Raw genomic sequence first — 20,052 nt, forward strand, 5'->3', positions numbered from 1 at the left:
ATGGTGCTGAAGGACTGATAACGTTGTACCTTTGTATAAAAAGGGAGAAAGGGATAGACTGAGTAATTACAGGCCAGTCAGCCTAACCTCAGTGGTGTGGAAATTATTGGAACAAATTCTGACGGACTCTATTAATCGTCATTTAGAAAGGCACGGATTAATCAAGGACCGTCAACATGGATTAGTTACGGGAAGGTTGTGTCTGACTAACAGGAGTGAATTTTAAGAGGTAATAAGGAGGCTTGATGAGGCGAGTGCATTTGATGTAGTCTACCAAGGTTCCACACTGCAGGCTGTCAGAAAAGTAAAAGCCCGTGGGATCCAAAGAAAAGTGGTAAGTTGGATCCAAAATTGGCACAGTGGCAGGAAGCAAACAGTAATGGTCGACGGATGTTTTTGTGACTGGAAAGTTGTTTCCAGTGGGGTTCCGCAGGGCTCAGTACTGGGTCCCTTTCTTTTTGCGGTATACATCAATGATTTAGACTTCAATGTAGGGGACATGATTAAGACGTTTGCAGATGATACAAAAATTGCCCATGCAGTCGATAGTCAGGAAGAATGTTGTAGACTGTAGAAACATATCAATAGATTGGTCAGGTGGGCAGAAAAGTGGCAAATGGAATTCAATCCGGAGAAATGTGAGGTAATGCATTTGGAGAGGGCTAATAAAGTAAGGGAATACACAAAAAATGGTAGGTTATCGAGAAGTGTAGAGGAACAGAGGGACCTTGGAGTGCATGTCCACAGATCCCTGAAGGTAGCAGGACAGGTGGTTAAGAAGGCATACGGGATACTTTCCTACTTTCCTTTATTAGTCAAGGCACTACATTCAAGAGCAGGGAAGTTATTCTTGATCTATATAAAACACTACATAGGCCACAGTTAGAGCACGGAGTACAGTTCTGGTCATCACATTACAGGAAAGATGTGATTGCACTACAGAGGGGTAAAGAGGAGATTTGCAAGGATGTTAGAATCATAGAAATTTACAGCACAGAAGGATTCCATTTCGGCCCATCGGGTCCATGCCGGCCGACAAAGAGCTATCCAGCTTAATCCCACTTACCAGTTCTTGGTCTGTAGCCTGCAGGTTACAGCACATCAAGTGCACATCCAAGTCCTTTTTAAATGCAGTGAGGGTTTCTGCCCTACCACCCTTTCAGGCAGTGAGTTCCAGACCCCATCACCCTCTGGGTGAAATAATTTCCACTCTAAACCTCCTACCAATTACTTTAAATGTATACCCGCCCCCCTGGTTGTTGACCCCTCTGTCCACTCTATCTAGGCCCCTCATAATTGTATACACTTCAATAAGGTCTCCCCTCAGCCTTTGCTGTTCCAAAGAAAATAACCCCAGCCTATCCAATCTTTCCTCAGCTAAAATTCTCCATTACAGGCACCTCACGTTCTCCTCCTTGAATGCCTCCCACTGCTGACACTGATTTACCTTCAAGTAGCTGTTTCCCGTCCACTTTGTCTAAATCACATCTCAGCTTAGTAAAATCGGCTTTTTCCCAATTGAGAACCGTTATTCCTTTTCCGTAACTACCCTAAATCTAACTGGATTATGATCAACACCAAAATGCTCTCCCACTTATACCCCTTCCACCTGCCCAGCTTCATTCCCTTAAACTAAGTCCAGAAACACCCACTCCCTGGTTGAGCTTGCTACATACTGGCTAAAAAAATTCTCCTGAATGCCTTTTATTCTGCACCCTCTATCTTTCACACTAATACTATCCCAGTTATTAGGGTAGTTGAAATCCCCTATTACTGCCCTATAGTTTTTGCACTTCTCAGAAATGTGCTTATATATTTGTTCTTCCATCACCCTTAGACTGTTTGGGGGTCTGTAGTACACTCCCAGCAGTGTGATTGCCCCTTTTTTTTCTTCAGTTCAACCCATAGGGCTTCATTTGATGAACCTTTTAATATATCATCCCTCCTCACATCTGTAATTGTTTATTTAATTAATACTGCGACCTGCCCTCCTTTTATCCGCCTCTCTATCCAGTCTGAAAATCCTGTGACCAGGAAAGTTGAGCTGCCATTCCTGCCCTTCTTTCAGCCATGTCTCAGTAATAGCTATATGTTACCAGGACTGGAGAATTTTAGCTATAAGGAAAGATTAGATAGGCTTTGAGGTGTACAAAATTATGAGGGGATAGAGTAGATAGGAAGGATCTATTTCCCCCAGCACAGAGGTTAATAATCAGGGGGCATAGATTTAAAGTAATTGGTAGAAGGATTAGAGGGGAGTTGAGAACTTTTTCCACCCAGAGGGTGCTGAGGGTCTGGAACACACTACCTGAAACAGTGGTAGAGGCAGAAACACTCATCATATTTAAAAAGAAGTGCCGTAACCTGCAAGGCCACGGATCAAGAGTTGGAAAGTGGGATTAGCCTGGATAGCTCTTTCAGCCAGCAGAGATATGATGGGTTGAAAGGCCTCTTTCTGTACTGCAATTTCTACAATTTTATGGAAAAAAAGTGTGACAATTGTTTGCAACTGAGACAGGTGATCTGAGATTCAGCAAGAACTTGTATTTATATAGTGCCTTTAACGTAGTAAAACTTCCCAAGGCACGTCACAGGAGTATTACAAGACAAAAAAATGGCACCGAGCCATACAAGGAGAAATTAGGGCAGATGAGGCAAGTTTTACAGAGATTCTAAAAGGAGCAAAGAGCTCGAGAGGCAGAGAGGTTCAGGCAGGGAATTCCAGAGCTTAGGGCCTAGGCAACAGAAGGCATGGCCACCATTGGTTGAGCGATTATAATCAGGGATGCTCAAGAGGGCAGATACCTCGGGGATTGTGGGGCTGAAGGAGACTGCAGAGATATGGAGGGGCGAGGCCATGGAGGTATTTGAAAACAAGGGTGAAAATTTTGAAATCGAGGCATTGCTTAACCAGAACCAATGTAGGTCAGCGAGTACAGGAGTGATAGGTGAACGAGACTTGGTGTAAGTTAGGACATGTCAGAGCCATCTAGCACCTTTCTGAAGAACCACTGGCAGAATGGATAAAATTTCAAACTTGTAAAGATGGGATCCTAAAGAGACATAACAGTGCACCCTAAGTGGCATGATTTAAATCTGATTTTGAACAGTTCTGCTGGAGGCACAAAACCGTGCAGTGGGCACATATGGGTCACAAAAATGAGCTGATCCACAGAGCTATGCATCGCCTCCAGGTTAATCTGCAGACTACTTTCATCACAGGGACAGCTCTCCTTGCAGCTTTTTTGGCATCAGACCTTTCAAAGTCACCGCTGGTAACGTGTCAAATTATCCAGTCTGCTTTCTATAGATGCCCTAAGCAAGCGACTGATGCACTATTTTTCAAAAGGTACTTTCATAAATTCCCCTGTAGAAAGCAGGCAACAGCTGGACATGGCACAGACATTCTAACAAGTGGCAGGGTTCCCAAGAGTACCAGGTATGTTAGATGGCATTCAATGGGGCATCAGGCACAACCTATTAATGCTCAAGAGTTGCCAGACCACAGATACAGGGAGACTGGTTAGATGGCTGGTAGAGATCAGCTGCAATGCTCAGATAACCTCCATTCCCACCCTCTTCCCCTCCCCAAGAAATTTCTGAACAGCATCTTAACACAAGTACGAGACACACACATCATCTGGAATTACTATGGAGCAAACCACCAATATACTGAAGGAAGGTTTCTACTGTCTGGATTGCTCAGGCCAGCTCCTGCTTATATAGCTTCGGCAAAGCATCAAAATTCATCAATGTCTATGCCATGTTGCACAACTTTTACCAGACAAAGATAAGTCAGCCTATAGCAACACCTCCAGGGAAATTTCATAAAATAGGAGGTATTCACCCTTTTGCCCATATTTTTTTTTAATTTGGTTTGTTGTACCAGCAGGAAGCAAATTATCCTTTTGTCTTTAGCACTTGGACAAAGTAATCTCCCCTTTAATGGTAAGAACATAAGAATTAGGAACAGGAGTAGGCCATCTAGCCCCTCGAGTCTGCTCCGCCATTCAATAAGATCATGGCTGATCTGGTCGTGGACTCAGCTCCACTTACCCGCCCTCTCCCCGTAACCCTTAATGCTTAAAAATCTATCTATCTTTGACTTGAAAACATTCAATGAGCCAGTCTCAACTGCTTCCCTGGGCAGAGAATTCCACAGATTCACAACCCTCTGGGAGAAGAAATTCTTTCTCAACTGGTTTTAAATTGGCTCCTCCGTATTTTGAGGCTGTGCCCCCTAGTTCTAGTCTCCCCCACCAATGGAAACAACCTCTCTGCCTCTATCTTGTCTATCCCTTTCATGATTTTAAATTTTTCTATAAGATCACACCTCATCCTTCTGAACTCCAAGGAGTAAAGACCCAGTCTACTCAATCTATCATCATAAGGTAACCCCCTCATTTCTCGAATCAGCCTAGTGAATCGTCTCTGTACCCCTTCCAAAGCTAGTATATCCTTCCTTAAGTAAGGTGACCAAAACTGCACGCAGTACTCCAGGTGCGGCCTTACCAATACCTTATACAGTTGCAGCAACACCTCCCTGCTTTTGTACTCCATCCCTTTCGCAATGAAGGCCAACATTCCATTTGCCTTCCTGATTACCTGCTGCACCTGCAAACTAACCTTTTGGGATTTAGATCGGGGGGCACGGTTTAATGTTTTTTGTTTACTCCTAAAAGAGTTTCATGCACAAGGACCCCCAGGTCCCTCTGCACCACAGCATGTTGTAATTTCTCTCCATTCAAATAATATTCCCTTTTACTGTTTTTTTTCCCCAAGGTGGATGACCTCACACTTTCCGACATTGTATTCCATCTGCCAAACCTTAGCCCATTCGCTTAACCTATCCAAATCTCCTTGCAGCCTCTCCAAGTCCTCTACACAACCCGCTTTCCCACTAATCTTAGTGTCATCTGCAAATTTTGTTGCACTACACTCTGTCCCCTCCTCTAGGTCATCTATGTATATTGTAAACAGTTGTGGTCCCAGCACTGATCCCTGTGGCATACCACTAACCACTGATTTCCAACCGGAAAAGGACCCATTTATCCCGACTCTCTGCTTTCTGTTCGCCAGCCAATTCTCTATCCATGCTAATACATTTCCTCTGACTCCACGTACCTTTATCTTCTGCAGTAACCTTTTGTGTGGCACCTTATCGAATGCCTTTTGGAAATCTAAATACACCACATCCATCGGTACACCTCTATCCACCATGCTCGTTATATCCTCAAAGAATTCCAGTAAGTTAGTTAAACATGATTTCCCTTTCATGAATCCATGCTGCGTCTGCTTGATTGCACTATTCCTATCCAGATGTCCCGCTATTTCTTCCTTAATGATAGTTTCAAGCATTTTCCCCACTACAGATGTTAAACTAACCGGTCTATAGTTACCTGCCTTTTGCCTGCCCCCTTTTTTTTTTTTTTTAAACAGAGGCGTTACATTAGCTGCTCTCCAATCCGCTGGTACCTCCCCAGAGTCCAGAGAATTTTGGTAGATTATAACAAATGCATCTGCTATAACTTCCGCCATCTCTTTTAATACCCTGGGATGCATTTCATCAGGACCAGGGGACTTGTCTACCTTCAGTCCCATTAGTCTGTCCAGCACTACCTCCCTAGTGATAGTGATCATCGCAAGGTCCTCCCTTCCCACATTCCTATGACCAGCAATTTTTGGCATGGTTTTTGTGTCTTCCACTGTGAAGACGGAAGCAAAATAATTGTTTACGGTCTCAGCCATTTCCACATTTCCCATTATTAAATCCCCCTTTTCATCTTCTAAGGGACCAACATTTACTTTAGTCACTCTTTTCCGTTTTATATATCTGTAAAAGCTTTTACTATCTGTTTTTATGTTTTGCGCAAATTTACCTTCGTAATCTATCTTCCCTTTCTTTATTGCTTTTTTAGTCATTCTTTGCTGTTGCTTAAAATCTTCCCAATCCTCTAGTTTCCCACTAACCTTGGCCACCTTAAGCAGCAGCCCTTTAACAGCTGCTCAATTGCCCAATTCCCTGCCCCAACTCATGGTGTTGCTGGCTGGCTCCGTGTCCTACTGTGCTTGTACGGATATTAAATGGAAAAAAAAAAGAGATCAGCCTTACCAAATTAAACAAAGGCAGACCCACCCACCCCCAATCACCAAATAAATTGCACGGGGTGTGGGGGGGGGAAGAAGATCTAATTCCACCAGAGGGTAAACTAGCACTTTCATTATCAAAGAAGAACTTCAATAAGGAGTAGACAAAATAAATAATATACAACCAAAGATTTATCCTAATGCTTTTGATTTAGCTTCTACAAAATTATTCAAGGTTTCAACAGCCTTCAAATAGTACATGTGCACCAACCTGATATGTTAACTGAACATTTTGGATATATGGAAAAAATATGAGTTTGTCAGCTGAGTAACGTTGATCATCTATAACCACCTGGGCACTGGAACCTCCAACACCAAACATCTTTTTTTATTAAAAAAAAGAGAAAGAAAAAGGATATTAAGCAATATACCAAATGCCGATTCACAAATATACAAGTGTGATTTCCCTTCACTCAGCTTACTCTCTACTACTGCTACTACTACATTTAGAAAAAAATAGCTATTTACTTTATTGAAAAAAGATGGATCAACCTGCTTGCCAGGATATATAAAATCTGAGGATACATTCACTAAATTTTAAACAAAACAAGGGATGTCCTGAGAGACCAACTTAAAAGTAGTTAAAGAAATTAATCTCACCGGTTAGCCAAGTTTGTGCATTCAATTGTTTAAAATGAGAATATCGTGGATAACATAAATGCAACTCTTCTCTTTCCTTCATTTTTTTAATATATTGGCTATTTAAATGAGCAGTTTGAAGTATTATTAAATAAACTAACACCCTCTCTTCACCCCCCACCAAAATTTCTTCCCTCCTCTCCCAAAGTCGGCAACTCATACAGGGTACAGTTCCTATAAACAGCCATCCTCTAGCACCTCACTTAATATGACCACTCTTTACACATCAACTTAAATGGCAAATAAATATTCCTTCATGGAAATACCAGTTTCATCTGCATGTCTCAACACCACTTAAACCCATTTAACCGAGTGCCCTGAATTATCCAGTTGTGAGAATGAGAAATGAAATTACGGTGCATTTAAAATAATTAGAATATGCAGCAGTATCACTTTACGTATATAATCTTTCATTTATCAACATATCAATTCAACAAATACAAAAATCAGTACAGAAAAAAAAAAAGTGTTGGGCGGGGGGGGGGGGGAGAAAGAGAAAGAGAGAAAGAGCGAGGATTAAAGATCATGAGCAACTGAGTCTCAATGAGCAAATTTGGCAAATAGCCGCCAACAGGTACAAGTGATGAAGGCCAGAACTCCCACATGAAACCTAAACTACATTTACCAACAGACTTGTACATAGACTCCATTACGCTGAAGTAAAGTTAGTGGATTATCCAGGTCTTCATCTGCCCACAATTTTGCTTCCTAATAGCCTCCTCACTACAGTAAAATACTGCACTTTCAACCACAGTACAAATTGAGCACAAAGTATGCACAATTTTATTTGTTAAGTATTACAATACTGTACAATACAGCAGATCCACATGTACCTAGTGTGCACTTTGCAAGGGGATTGTCAGATAATGGACTCTAGAATTATGCCCATATACCAACCTGATATGAAAGAATCCCATGGGTAGAAGTATTTATAAATAAAGAATTCTGTACATTGCCTTCTTCTGTGGGTAGAAAGACAATTCTAAAGAGAATGTTCCCTCCTGCTGGAATTACCTGAAGAGGAGAGAGAAATGTTAAAAGTTCTCAAGGATAATCATGTCTCCTTTGCACATCAGTCACAATTAATATGGTTTTGCCATACCTGCAACTGTTAATAATGTTAACATAGCAGAACCAAACTTCCCCGACCCCCACACAAACTTCCCCGACCCCCCCACACAAACTTCCCCGACCCCCACACAAACTTCCCCGACCCCCACACAAACTTCCCCGACCCCCACACAAACTTCCCCGACCCCCACACAAACTTCCCCGACCCCCACACACAAACTTCCCCGACCCCCACACACAAACTTCCCCGACCCCCACACACAAACTTCCCCGACCCCCACACAAACTTCCCCGACCCCCACACAAACTTCCCCGACCCCCACACACAAACTTCCCCGACCCCCACACAAACTTCCCCGACCCCCACACAAACTTCCCCGACCCCCCCACACAAACTTCCCCGACCCCCCCACACAAACTTCCCCGACCCCCCCACACAAACTTCCCCGACCCCCCCACACAAACTTCCCCGACCCCCACACACAAACTTCCCCGACCCCCACACACAAACTTCCCCGACCCCCACACAAACTTCCCCGACCCCCACACACAAACTTCCCCGACCCCCACACAAACTTCCCCGACCCCCACACAAACTTCCCCGACCCCCACACAAACTTCCCCGACCCCCACACAAACTTCCCCGACCCCCACACAAACTTCCGACCCCCACACAAACTTCCCCGACCCCCACACAAACTTCCCCGACCCCCACACAAACTTCCCCGACCCCCACACAAACTTCCCCGACCCACACACAAACTTCCCCGACCCACACACAAACTTCCCCGACCCACACACAAACTTCCCCGACCCACACACACAAACTTCCCCGACCCACACACACAAACTTCCCCGACCCCCAGACCAAGAACATGGGGCGAGGGGGAGAGACTGGAGCTGGATGAAGCTCCCACTGTTGTACTGACTTTGGAGGAGGTGCCGCTCATTACGGTGACAGCCCCTTCCGTGACTCGTGGTTTGAGTGTTGCTGGGACATTCCATGGTTTCCCACCTTTCGAGGTTGCGGGTCCCAGTGGCGTGGTGCAGCGAGGCACACCCAGGGCCCCACCTTCCGAGGCTGCGAGTCCCAGTGGTGGGGTGCAGTGAGGCACACCCGTGGGGAGGAGGGGGAAGGAGAGCTCGACCGCGCTCTCCTGAGGTGCAGGATCTAACAGATGTGGTTCACATGATGTCATTGAGTGCGGAGAGCATTAACCTTACCCGATCACTCCTGGACGCCATCAGTGGGGTGAGTGAAGAGGTAGCGGGACTGTCGGGAGAAGTAACAGCAATGACACGAGAAGTGGGAACTATGTTCGGGACCATCAGTGAGGGAATAGTGACCATGAGGTAGGAATGTCAGAGGTAGCTGATGCGCTGTCAGTGACCATCAGAGAGGGAATGTCAGAGGTAGTGCAAACACTGTCACTGACCATGAGGGAGGGAATGTTGCAGGTTGTTGACACAGTGTCAGGGCGTATGAGGGACGGCATGGTGGAGTTAGCTGCTGCAATAAGGGAACAAGTCCAGACCCCGCGTCCATTGACAGAATCAACCGTCAGTGTCACTCCCACACCAGCCTTTGAAGAGCCCAAAGCCAGGCCCTCCAACTTCTAACCGACCCCCGCCCCCGAACAGGCGCACAGTACCCAAGATCCAAGATCTTAGAAGGAATAAGTTTGGCATCAAGCCCAGAAACACTGCGGCGCCAAGCGGACGGGCAGTCTTAGAATAAGGTGGAAGAGAGATGGGTGCAGCCTTTCTTTGCTGCTGCTGCTGTTATTATTGTTGTTACGGTTTTCAAATTAAAAGTTTTTTGTAACTTATGTAAATTTACAAGTTTAAAAGTTTGTAAGTGATCTTAGAGAGTGATCTTAAAGTTTGATACAAGAATAATTTTATTAAAGTGCAAAAGAACTGTGTTAAACTTTTGTTATTTTACATTAAAACTGAATCATTTCCATTATTTGCTCCATTCTTAACGTTTGGAACTCAAGAATCACCCAAGGTCTCCTCTCTTTCTCTTCTCCCACACCCCCCCCCCACCCCTCCCACTAATTGCAGTCTTGTGACTTCTCCCCTTCTCTCTCTCCACCACCCCTCACCCCCGTACTCATTGCAGTCTGCAGAAGCCTTCCGATCAGCACTTCGCTTACACACTCTCTCATACACCTCCTTCTCCTTCCCCTCCGGGCTTGTTTTCTAGCCGAGCCCCGAGACTGTGACCGATTCTGCCGGCCAAAGATACGACCCTCCAGCCCTGCTTTAAGATGTTCCGCGGTGGCATGTGAGTAAGTAAAAAGAGAAAACTTATGAAATCCAACAAACTTCCATTTACTACGTTGACAAAGTTCAATTTTTTTTTTTTTAAACCTATTATTGACTTTTAGTGTTCTTGACTCCCTCCAAAATCTTCGATTAAAAACAATGGCGTCTTTCAGCGCCGATTTGTCAATGTGCGCTGGTTTTCTTAAGTGCCCAGAAGGTTTTTCGGGAGTGGCCAGATACGCCGACCTAGAGGAATAATTTTGGGCCCCAACTGCAAAAAAATTATAAAAACTGGCGCAGACATGAGGGAGCGTCAAAAAAAAACTGGCCTAGAAAAATCGTAACTAAGGTCAGTTATGTCGGCGCAGATCGCAAGGGGAAACTTTGAAAAAAATAACTACACCAAAAAAAATGACGTGCGCCAAAAAAACGGCATAAATGAACAGGGAAAATTGAGCCCATAATCCTAGAACATAAAATAATTTGCCATGTGAATAATAATTCTGTGATTGACCAAATTAAACCACATTAAATGGTTAATACTATAATATAGAATTTAGAGGCAACATGGAGAAACCATAACTCGAAAGAAATGACAAAACAAAAATCAATTAGATTCTTTACAATTAAAATATCTTGGTGTGTGGATATGAATGCAAGGGAAATTAAGGGAAGGCAAGGAACATGGAAACCTAGTAATGCAATTAATTGAATAATGCATGTCCACAATTCTTCATATCGATACCAATTTTAGCCAGGCCATCAAGGGAAAAAAAGTCAACCATGATTTTGCTTGTATAACTCCAAGCAGCGGGATAAAAAAAAAAGTAGTAGAAGGAGATTGTTAACAGTTTATGGTGAAAGCTTTCTTATCTGAGTATGCCAGAACGATGATGGGGGAGAAAAATTCCTGCTCCTGATGACTATTGATTAGCCATTCATGGAAAGTGCACCTACGTGAACCTCAATTGAGGACAGAATTAGATCCTTTATCTCCATCATATGCATATTTGAGAAGCTCCCAAGCCTCGATCAATGGAACGAGCCATTAGAAAGCTTCCTGGCAATTGCTTTACGCAACTGATATCAGGAACTCAGGTGTGTGCGGGGTGAACATCTAAACCATTTCCATCTTACTGGTCCATGAAGAGCTTCACAACATGCATTGAATAGGACAATAGGCTTGTATCACAATTATGTATTACTGCAATGGGATACATCTAGCACCATCTTCACCGAAAACTATTTGAAAGTACGTAAAAATGTTAGGTACTAATCAAAAGCTTAATCCATTTTTGCAACTCTTCACAGAATAAAACAAAATTGCAAGCTGCTTGTGATGATTTAAAATAATCTATTTCATGCTTACCTGCTATGTATCTCTATGTTAGACACTGAAGACCCAAAGAATAGGAATAGGCTATACTGCTAACTTTTGGCCCACAAAAACTGCAAAGCAGCAAACAAACTATGTACTTAATACTAATGGGAGAATGCAAGGAAGGCAATCTTGTCATATCATTAACTATTCAATAATTCTTAGTAACACCAGACCATCTAAACTTCTCATGCTATCCGACACACAGATCACTCTGAATGTTATCGTACAAGAAAAATAAATGAACTCGCATACAAGCCACACTTTCACCGTAAACTGATTTTTTTTTTTTAATTAAAAACTGCAGTCTGTAGTGAGAGTTAATTAAAAATTAGCAGCTCCTTTAAACCATACATATAAATCTCAATAAGCCTTCAATATCACGGAAAATTCTAAAAATAGTTTTAACTATTCAACATCACTAGTCATTTTTTGGTTAACGAACAGTTCATGAATGAGTAAGCATCAATATATATATTAATTCTCATATCAAAACACTGGCAATCGAAAGTTACAGGGGTATCGCCTTTTGCTTAAGCTGACTATCAGCAGGATTGTGAATACTTACCATGCTATCTACAGGAGGTACATGGAAATGTCTACTCAATGTAAACACTGAAACCAGTGTGACTGGCAACTCCCAGCTAGGATTCTGTATGAAAAACTCTTCAACCCTTGCCTGCCCCAATGGCCTAGAGACAAGAGAAGAAAAAACAAAAGAAACTGATTAAAGTTAGGTATTTGGTCTCGCATACAGCAATAAGATGCAAGTATTGAAACAATACATCAAAATATTCAGTTACCTGCCGCATTTCTCTACATTACAACAGTATTTACACTCAAGTACTTCACTGGCTGTAAAGTGCTTTGGGACATTTGAGAGTCATGAAAGGTACCATATCAATACAATGTTTTAGTCTGAATTTACCAGGGTCCATAGCACTACTAAAAATGAAAACCTGAAGCAGTTAAGGTATGAAATTATTTCCCCCCCCCCCCCCCCCCCCCCCCCCCAACATAACATCCTGATTTGTTACATAAAGACATCATTTTTTTTAATAATGTTGAACCAAGAAAAACAAGCCTAGCTTTATAGTCCTTTACTGCAGACTCACTAGATTAGGAGAAATTCCAAGAGTCCACAGACTTTTCTTCAAAAACAAACTCCAGGAGGACAGGCTCCAGAAGGGGGAAAGCAGCCACCATATTTAGTAAATAACAAGACCAATAGTTACAACACACATTGACTAGCATTTAAAAAATTCCATCCATTTCAAAATTATAGTATCACTGACACTCTCCACCCTCTGTTCATAAACACTAACTTGATCAGGTAGGTTATGAAAATGGTTGCAGTGTTTGACAGCCACGTTTCTATTCTTCCCCCTTCAAAAGAAAAACTTCTCTCAAATATAATGTCACTTTAAAGCTTACTATCTTGAAAAAAAAAAAGATCTTCCAGAGATCGTGCCATACAGAGTATAAAATTGTCAAAGAGGAGCAGGTGGAGCACAGCGTAAGACATGGATCACATCAGTAGGTCATCCATACATTTCAAGCAGTGAGCTTGGGACATAATTCACACCAGTGCATCACCCCCACACTTGAAGCAGAGTGTGGAACATAGTTCACACGTGTGTCTCCCCAAGTTGTAGTTCCTGATTTCAGCACAAAGAAAAAAATATCCCAGCATCATCCTGAGCTGCCTCATGGCCACAACCTAACAATGGTAGACGGTTAGATAAAAATAAAATGCACAAAGTGGATCAGCCAGCCATTGTACAGCCAGTCCGATTGATATCAACGGAATGAAAATCAGGTGAGATCTACAACAGGCAGGTGACTCGCTCCACTAGATTACCACCCAGGCACCGAAGTGGAAAATGCGCCCCCACCCACCGAGGTCATAAAAGGCTTGTTGTATCAAGTACGTAATTATAATTGCATTCTGCCAGGCTTCATTGTTTTTTTAATGATCTGAAACAATCTCAGGGGAGTTACAAAGCACAGGAAAAATAGCAGTATAATAGTTTTCAAATCCTCTCATACAGACAAGATTGTTGACATTAAAAAAAGAACTTGCATTTATATAGTACATTTCACATTCTCGGAATGGCCCAAACCATTTCATAGCCAATTAAATACTTTAGAAGTGTAATCACAGCTGTAATGTAGGCAAAAACTGAATCCAACTTGTGCACATCAAAGTCCCACAAACAATGAGACAGATAACCAGATAATCGGTTTTAGGTGCTGGTTGTGGGATAAATGTAGATGAGGACACTCCATCGTGTCACAAGATATTTTTACATCCAACTGAGCAGGCAGACTGGGTCTTGATTTAATGTGTCATCTGAAAGACCACACCTCCAAGAGTGCAGAATTCCCTTAGTACTGCAGTGTGCAAAAAAAAGTTAGCCCCCAACAGATTACATACTCAGATCTCCAACCGAAGAGCTTGAAAGCAGTAATTAATATTTAATGCAAGATAGATCAATGCATTTGCATAGTCGACATTATTGCTTTGTAATTTGTGTCATCTAAACTTGAAGTCCAATCCATCTTATTTTTATTGGCTTTCTTTAGCATGAACCATTTTGATAAGTTGTAGAAATTTTCAACGATGTTGACTATTAAAAAAACAACAACTAGCAAACAGGGAGTATGATTTTATTTCATGCAGGCCACAGATATGGTAATGCAAACAAATTGCAAAACTGTTCCAAAAAGTTTCTGAAAATTGTCAAATATAATTTCATTATTTAATAATATTCTTGTTCAATGGTAAATAGACTTCAAATAAATGTTTTGTTGCATGGACTGTTAAGCCTGCAGAATTCCTAAATGTTTTCTCCAATAGCAAACTCTCAAAAACTGTGGACAGACTTCGAGAGGAAGAGTGGAAATAAAAACAAAAAAATGAGCCAAAATGTATAGATGATGGGGCACTGGCAATAGATCATCTTCCCTCACGTGCTCAATCATGTAGAGGTTTGAGATGCAGATGAGGCCTTAATTCCATTGCGGTAAAAATGAGTTTTAGCTTGGGTTGTGTGCGGTGGAGTATACATCGATGTATTGCTAGATTCAGTATGTAAAGAGTTAACTCCATACAGTATTTTTATCCCCCAAACAGTAAGCCCAGAGCCCAAAAGTTCATTCAAGCTCAATGGTGTTCTGAAGTGGTAAATGGTTAAACATGCTGCATCAATGCTGCTTATATGGAAGTTGCTGAATCTGGCTGTAATGGGTCAGTCACTGAAATTCTCTCATTCACTGATAAGCATCTTGTGCCATCAGTAACAGATTGTGTAGGGGGTGGTCTCGGGGTCAGGTTCACTTCTGACCTTCTGAGCAGTTCGAATCGCTCCCACTCCCTGGGTTCTAGACTTTGATTTATTTGGGGATGTGACAAAGTGCAAGAGACAACTGGTTTTGGTGCAAAGAACTTCCAATTTTATTAAGGACAAGAAAGTACAATGTCAAAACTGGTAATCACTAGAATAAAGAACACTATCACACGTTCAAAAGGGGTTACAGAAAATGATACACCTCCCAATGCCTAACTCTGACTAGGTTGAACTCTAGGGCAAAACAGGGATAATGCTCACTAATCCTCTTATGGTCAGTTAGCGGTGGTTCGCAGTTCGCTGGACTCTGTAGGTTCTGCTTGCCCAAAATGTCGTGGAAGATTTCTTACTGCGTAGTCTTCAGTTGGGCGATGTCCGCTGATGTGGTAGGGCGCATATTGGATGTATTGGGTGAGTACCCACTTTTCTTCCGTCAGCAATAGGTTTTAAAGTTCTTTTAGGTAATGTTTCACCTGTTGGTAGCTAGGAACAGATTGTAGAGTGGAAACTTTCAAATCTTTGGTTTCTCCTTGAGGAATTTTGTTCTTAGAATTTGTCGATCGCGGTGGTTTTGATGTTACCACGTTGGCTGTGGTCAGTTGCTGCCGTGATGGGGATGTCCGAAGTTACTGGGAATTGCTTTTCTCTACCTTGATGATGTTCGTTCTTCTTTGTCGGTAGTAGAGCAGTGTAGCCAAGGCATGTCGTTGAGGCTGAAGATGCCGATGTTCAGAAGAGCTGCGTAGAAGGCTGTGTAGCAAGCTCTCTGGAAGGCTCATTAAGGTTGCTGCGTCTAACCCGTAAAACAGGGCCTCAGTTATACTTTGGGAGTCATTCTAATCTGCGCGCCAAATCAGCCCCGATTCGGTGTCTTAATTTTGGCAGGCTTGATTTTTCCTAGTCATACTTTGGCGGGCTCGTTAATGGTAACTCGTTTCGGATGTGTCTATCTGTCGAATTCGTTTCTTGATCGTGAAAATTAGTTTTGATATTTGCTTGTCTGCCTAGGCCTGGGTTTTCCACGTGGGTTGGATGGGCCATTAACATTATGTATGCACTGGATGGGTTTCCTGCTTGGAGCTATGGCTGGCTATCTCTGGGTTGATTGTTGCTATGTTAATGTTTCCTGGGGAGAAGGGTTTTTGAGCTTACACAATTCCCCAGACAATTTGTTTAGCTCCAATACCCCAGGTGGTTTCAATACCCAAAGACTGGCTTCTTTAGAGGCTAGTTGTTCCTCAGTTTTGCATTCCTTTTTCCACACGGATCCAATATGCCTTTTAAAATCCCAAACTTGGTTAAAACTCGTAGTTTCTTCCACATGCATGTTAGGATCCCAAACTTTCTGGCTGATGGAAAGGAAATTCAATTTGGGACGGAGTCCAAACACTGGCAGGATTTCCACAAATTTTGCAATCTTACAATTGCCTTCATTCAATATTGGTAAATAGCTTTCTGGTTTGATTAGATGATGAAAGGTATATTGTCTACCCATTGTTCTGCAAGCAGACCCCAGTCTGAACCCTGAGTCACAGATCAGTGAACGAGCATCCTAACTGACTGACAGGGCGATGTTCCTTAAGCCAGAGGTGTATGGTATTTTTAAAAGTCTGAACCAGCTGACCTTTCAAGGGTTAAAGCAAGAGAAATCTACCAGAGATGACCTTTAGAGTGAAAAGCTAGTGGCACTAATTGATTTCATATCCTGAGGAGTGTAAGAGAATATGTGCCCTCATTGTATCAAATGTACACTGGTCATTGAAGCACTTCATGTCAATAAACAATCTATTGGCCTGAAGCCTGTACCTTGTCTCTGGAGAGTGATTATTCGTTTGCCTTTCACAAAGTGAAAATAATTCATGTGGTAGCACTCGTTATATTTCAGTAGCCGGTGTATGGATTAAGGGTTCTCTTATGTTCCCCAAGTCATTATCTTTTAACTAGATATTGGGCAGAAAATGGAGGTCCCCTTACAGGAGTGACTGGTGATTTTGAACCAGAGGATATCTCTCATCAAACCCCCAATACTTGCTCACATTGATTTGTGCAATTACTGTACATTACCAAAGTAAAACAAGGGCAGTCAAATAATGTAATCAATGAAAAAAATTAAGACTCAAGCTTTTTAAAAAGAAACAATTTGATTATGCAGCCAAACTACTAAAGTGGGATGGTGTGTGCTAGAACTTGCATTTTTGAAAGGTTTACACAATTCAAACCAAAAAATGAGGAAAGGAAAGATAGACTATGAAAGTAAACTAGCATGAAATATAAAAACAGATAGCAAGAGTTTCTGTAGGTATACAAAAAGGTAAAAAGTGGCTAAAGTAAATGTTGGTCCCTTAGAGGACGAGACCGGGGAATTAGTAATGGGGAACATGGAGAAGGCAGAAACTCTGAACAAATATCTTGTATCAGTCTTTACGATAGAGGACACTAATAATATTCCAACAGTGGATAGTCAAGGGGCTTGGGGGGGGGGGAAGGGAAGGAACTTAACACAATCACTAAGGAGGTGGTACTCCGTGATAATGGGACTAAAGATAAATCCCCTGGACCTGACAGCTTGCATCCTAGGGTCTTGAGAAGTAGCGGCAGGGATTGTGGATGCATTGGTTATAATTTACCAAAATTCCCTGGATTCTGGGGAGGTCCCAGCAGATTGGAAAACTGCAAATGTAATGCCCCTATTTAAAAAAAAAGGAGGCAGACAAAAAGCAGGAAACTATAGACCAGTTAGCCTAACATCTGTGGTTGGGAAAATATTGGAGTCCATTATTAAAGAAGCAGTAGCAGGATATTTGGAAAAGCAAAATTCGGTCAGCCTGAGTCAGCATGGATTTATGAAGGGGAAGTCATGTTTGACAAACTTGCTAGAATTCTTTGAGAATGTAAAGAACAGGATGGATAAAGGGGAACCAGTTGATGTATTTGGACTTCCAGAAGGCATTTGACAAGGTGCCACATAAAAGATTACTGCACAAGATAAAAGTTCACGGGGTTGGGGGCAATATATTAGCATGGATAGAGAATTGGCTAACGAACAGAAAACAGCAAGTAGGGATAAATGAATGATTCATTCTCGGGTTGGCAATCAGTAACCAGTGGGGTGCCGCAGAGATCAGTGCTGGGACCCCAATTATTTACAATCTATATTAGCAACTTGGAGGAAGGGACTGAGTGTAACGTAGCCAAGTTTGCCGACGATACAAAGAGGAGAGGAAAAGCAGTGTATGAGGGCACACAAAATCTGCAAAAGGACAGACAGGCTAAATGAGTGGCCAAAAATTTGGCAGATGGAGTATAATGTTAGAAAGTGTGAGGTCATGCACTTTGGCAGAAAAAAAAAAATCAAAGAGCAAGTTATTATTTAAATGGAGAAAGATTGCAAAGTGTTGCAGTACAGTGGAACCTGGGGGGGTCCTGGAGCATGAAACACAAAAGGTTAGTATGCAAGTACAGCAAGTGATCAGGAAGGCCAATGGAATCTTGGCCTTTGTTGCAAAGGGGATGGAGTATAAAAGTAGGGAAGTCTTGCTACAGTTGTACACGGTATTGGTGAGGCCACACCTGGAATACTGCGTGCAGTTTTGGTTTCCAAAAGGATATACTTGCTTTGGAGGCAGTTCAGAGAAGGTTCACCAGGTTGATTCCAGAGATGAGGGGGCTGACTTATGAGGAAAGGTTGATTAGTTGGACCTCTACTCATTGGAATTCAGAAAAATGAGGTGTGATCTTATCAAAACGTGTAAGATTATGAGGGGGCTTGACAAGATGGATGCAGAGAGGTTGTTTCTGCTGATAGGGGAGACTAGAACTAGAGGGCATAATCTTAGAATAAGGGGCCGCCCATTTAAAACTGAGATGAGGAGAAATTTCTTGAGGGTTGTGGATCTGTGGAATTCGCTGCCTCATAGAATTATGGAAGCTGGGACATTTAATAAATTTAAGACAGAAATAGACATTAAACAATAAGGGAATATGGGGTTATGGAGAGCGGGCAGGGAAGTGGAGCTGAGTCCATGATTGGATCAGCCATGACCGTATTAAATGGCGGAGCAGGCTCGAGGGGCCATATGGCCTACTCCTGCTCCTATTTCTTATGTTCTTGTGTTAACCTAAACAATTCGCGTTTTATTTGAAATTAAGTTTATGAAACTAAATTAACATGGTGTAATTACATATCATAGGAGATATATTCCATTTTAATCATGTAATTGATTATAATATGTACAATTAAATAAATACATTGAGAGTTAATCCCCCCCCTCCATAAAGTTGTGCTGAAACAGTTGGACTGATTTCAGATTCCTTCCAAATTAGCATATGGAAAATGTTTGTCGCCCTACAATTAAAATCATAATTTCTGCACATAAATGAATCATAACCGTTGACAAATTAAACATTTATGAATTCCTTGGTGAATATTTTAGCAAAAAAATTCAAAAGCAGGGGTTTTAAATCGTGAAAAATTTACTCATCTTAATTAATTTCCATATCTCAAATCTTTAAACAGCTTTAATGGTATATAATACATTATAAAAACCCCCAAGATTCAGAACGGTGGAATTTCTCATCACTACTCGATAGGTTTTTCCCCGACCCACCAGCACCCCGCTGCCAAACAAAAGATTTCTTAGTATGAAATGAATCCCGTGCACTGCACTGCCACTGGTGGTAGTCCCAGCTATAATAGCAGTGTAAAGTAAATGAGGCAAAAAGTCTCTAAGACCCAAGCTAAAGAGGCAAGTTTCCAGTGGAAGGAACACTTCCTGCAGCAATACAAATGCTAGAGAGAGGAAACACCCAGCTTTTTTCCAGATTGTTACATTTTACAGGCTCAGTTGGTAGCACTCTAGCCTCCGAGTCAGAAGGTTGGGGGTTCAAGATTCACTCCAGAGACTTGAGCACAAATATCTAGACCGACACTCCACTGCAGTACTGAGGAAGCGTGGTCTTTCAGATGAGCTGCTAAACTGAGGCCACATCCGATCTCTCAGGTCAATGTAAAAGATCCCATGGCACTATTTCGAACAGCAGGGCAGTTATCCCCGGTGTCCTAACCAATATTTATCCTTCAACCAACATCAACAAAACAGATCATCTGATCATCATCACATTGCCATGCTCAAATGCTGCGTTCCCTACAATTACCAGTGACTTCAAAAGTAATTCCTTGGCTGTAAAGCACTTTGG

General features: G+C 42.2%; 1 protein-coding gene across 2 annotated transcripts in view; it reads right to left on the reverse strand.

The window, feature by feature from the left end:
- tmem131l (transmembrane 131 like) overlaps positions 1-20,052 on the reverse strand; it is a 221,938-nt gene that overhangs the window by 99,593 nt on the left and 102,293 nt on the right. For both annotated transcript variants that reach the window (XM_070871423.1, XM_070871424.1), the window contains exons 5-7: positions 12,075-12,198; positions 7,684-7,800; positions 6,359-6,469 (exon numbers count right to left, since the gene is read on the reverse strand). In XM_070871423.1, the coding sequence (XP_070727524.1) occupies positions 6,359-6,469; positions 7,684-7,800; positions 12,075-12,198 (352 nt within the window). The remainder of the gene's footprint in view (positions 1-6,358; positions 6,470-7,683; positions 7,801-12,074; positions 12,199-20,052) is intronic.

This window comes from Pristiophorus japonicus, chromosome 2 (genome assembly GCF_044704955.1).
Source record: "Pristiophorus japonicus isolate sPriJap1 chromosome 2, sPriJap1.hap1, whole genome shotgun sequence".
In the NCBI taxonomy this organism is placed as follows: domain Eukaryota; kingdom Metazoa; phylum Chordata; class Chondrichthyes; family Pristiophoridae; genus Pristiophorus; species Pristiophorus japonicus.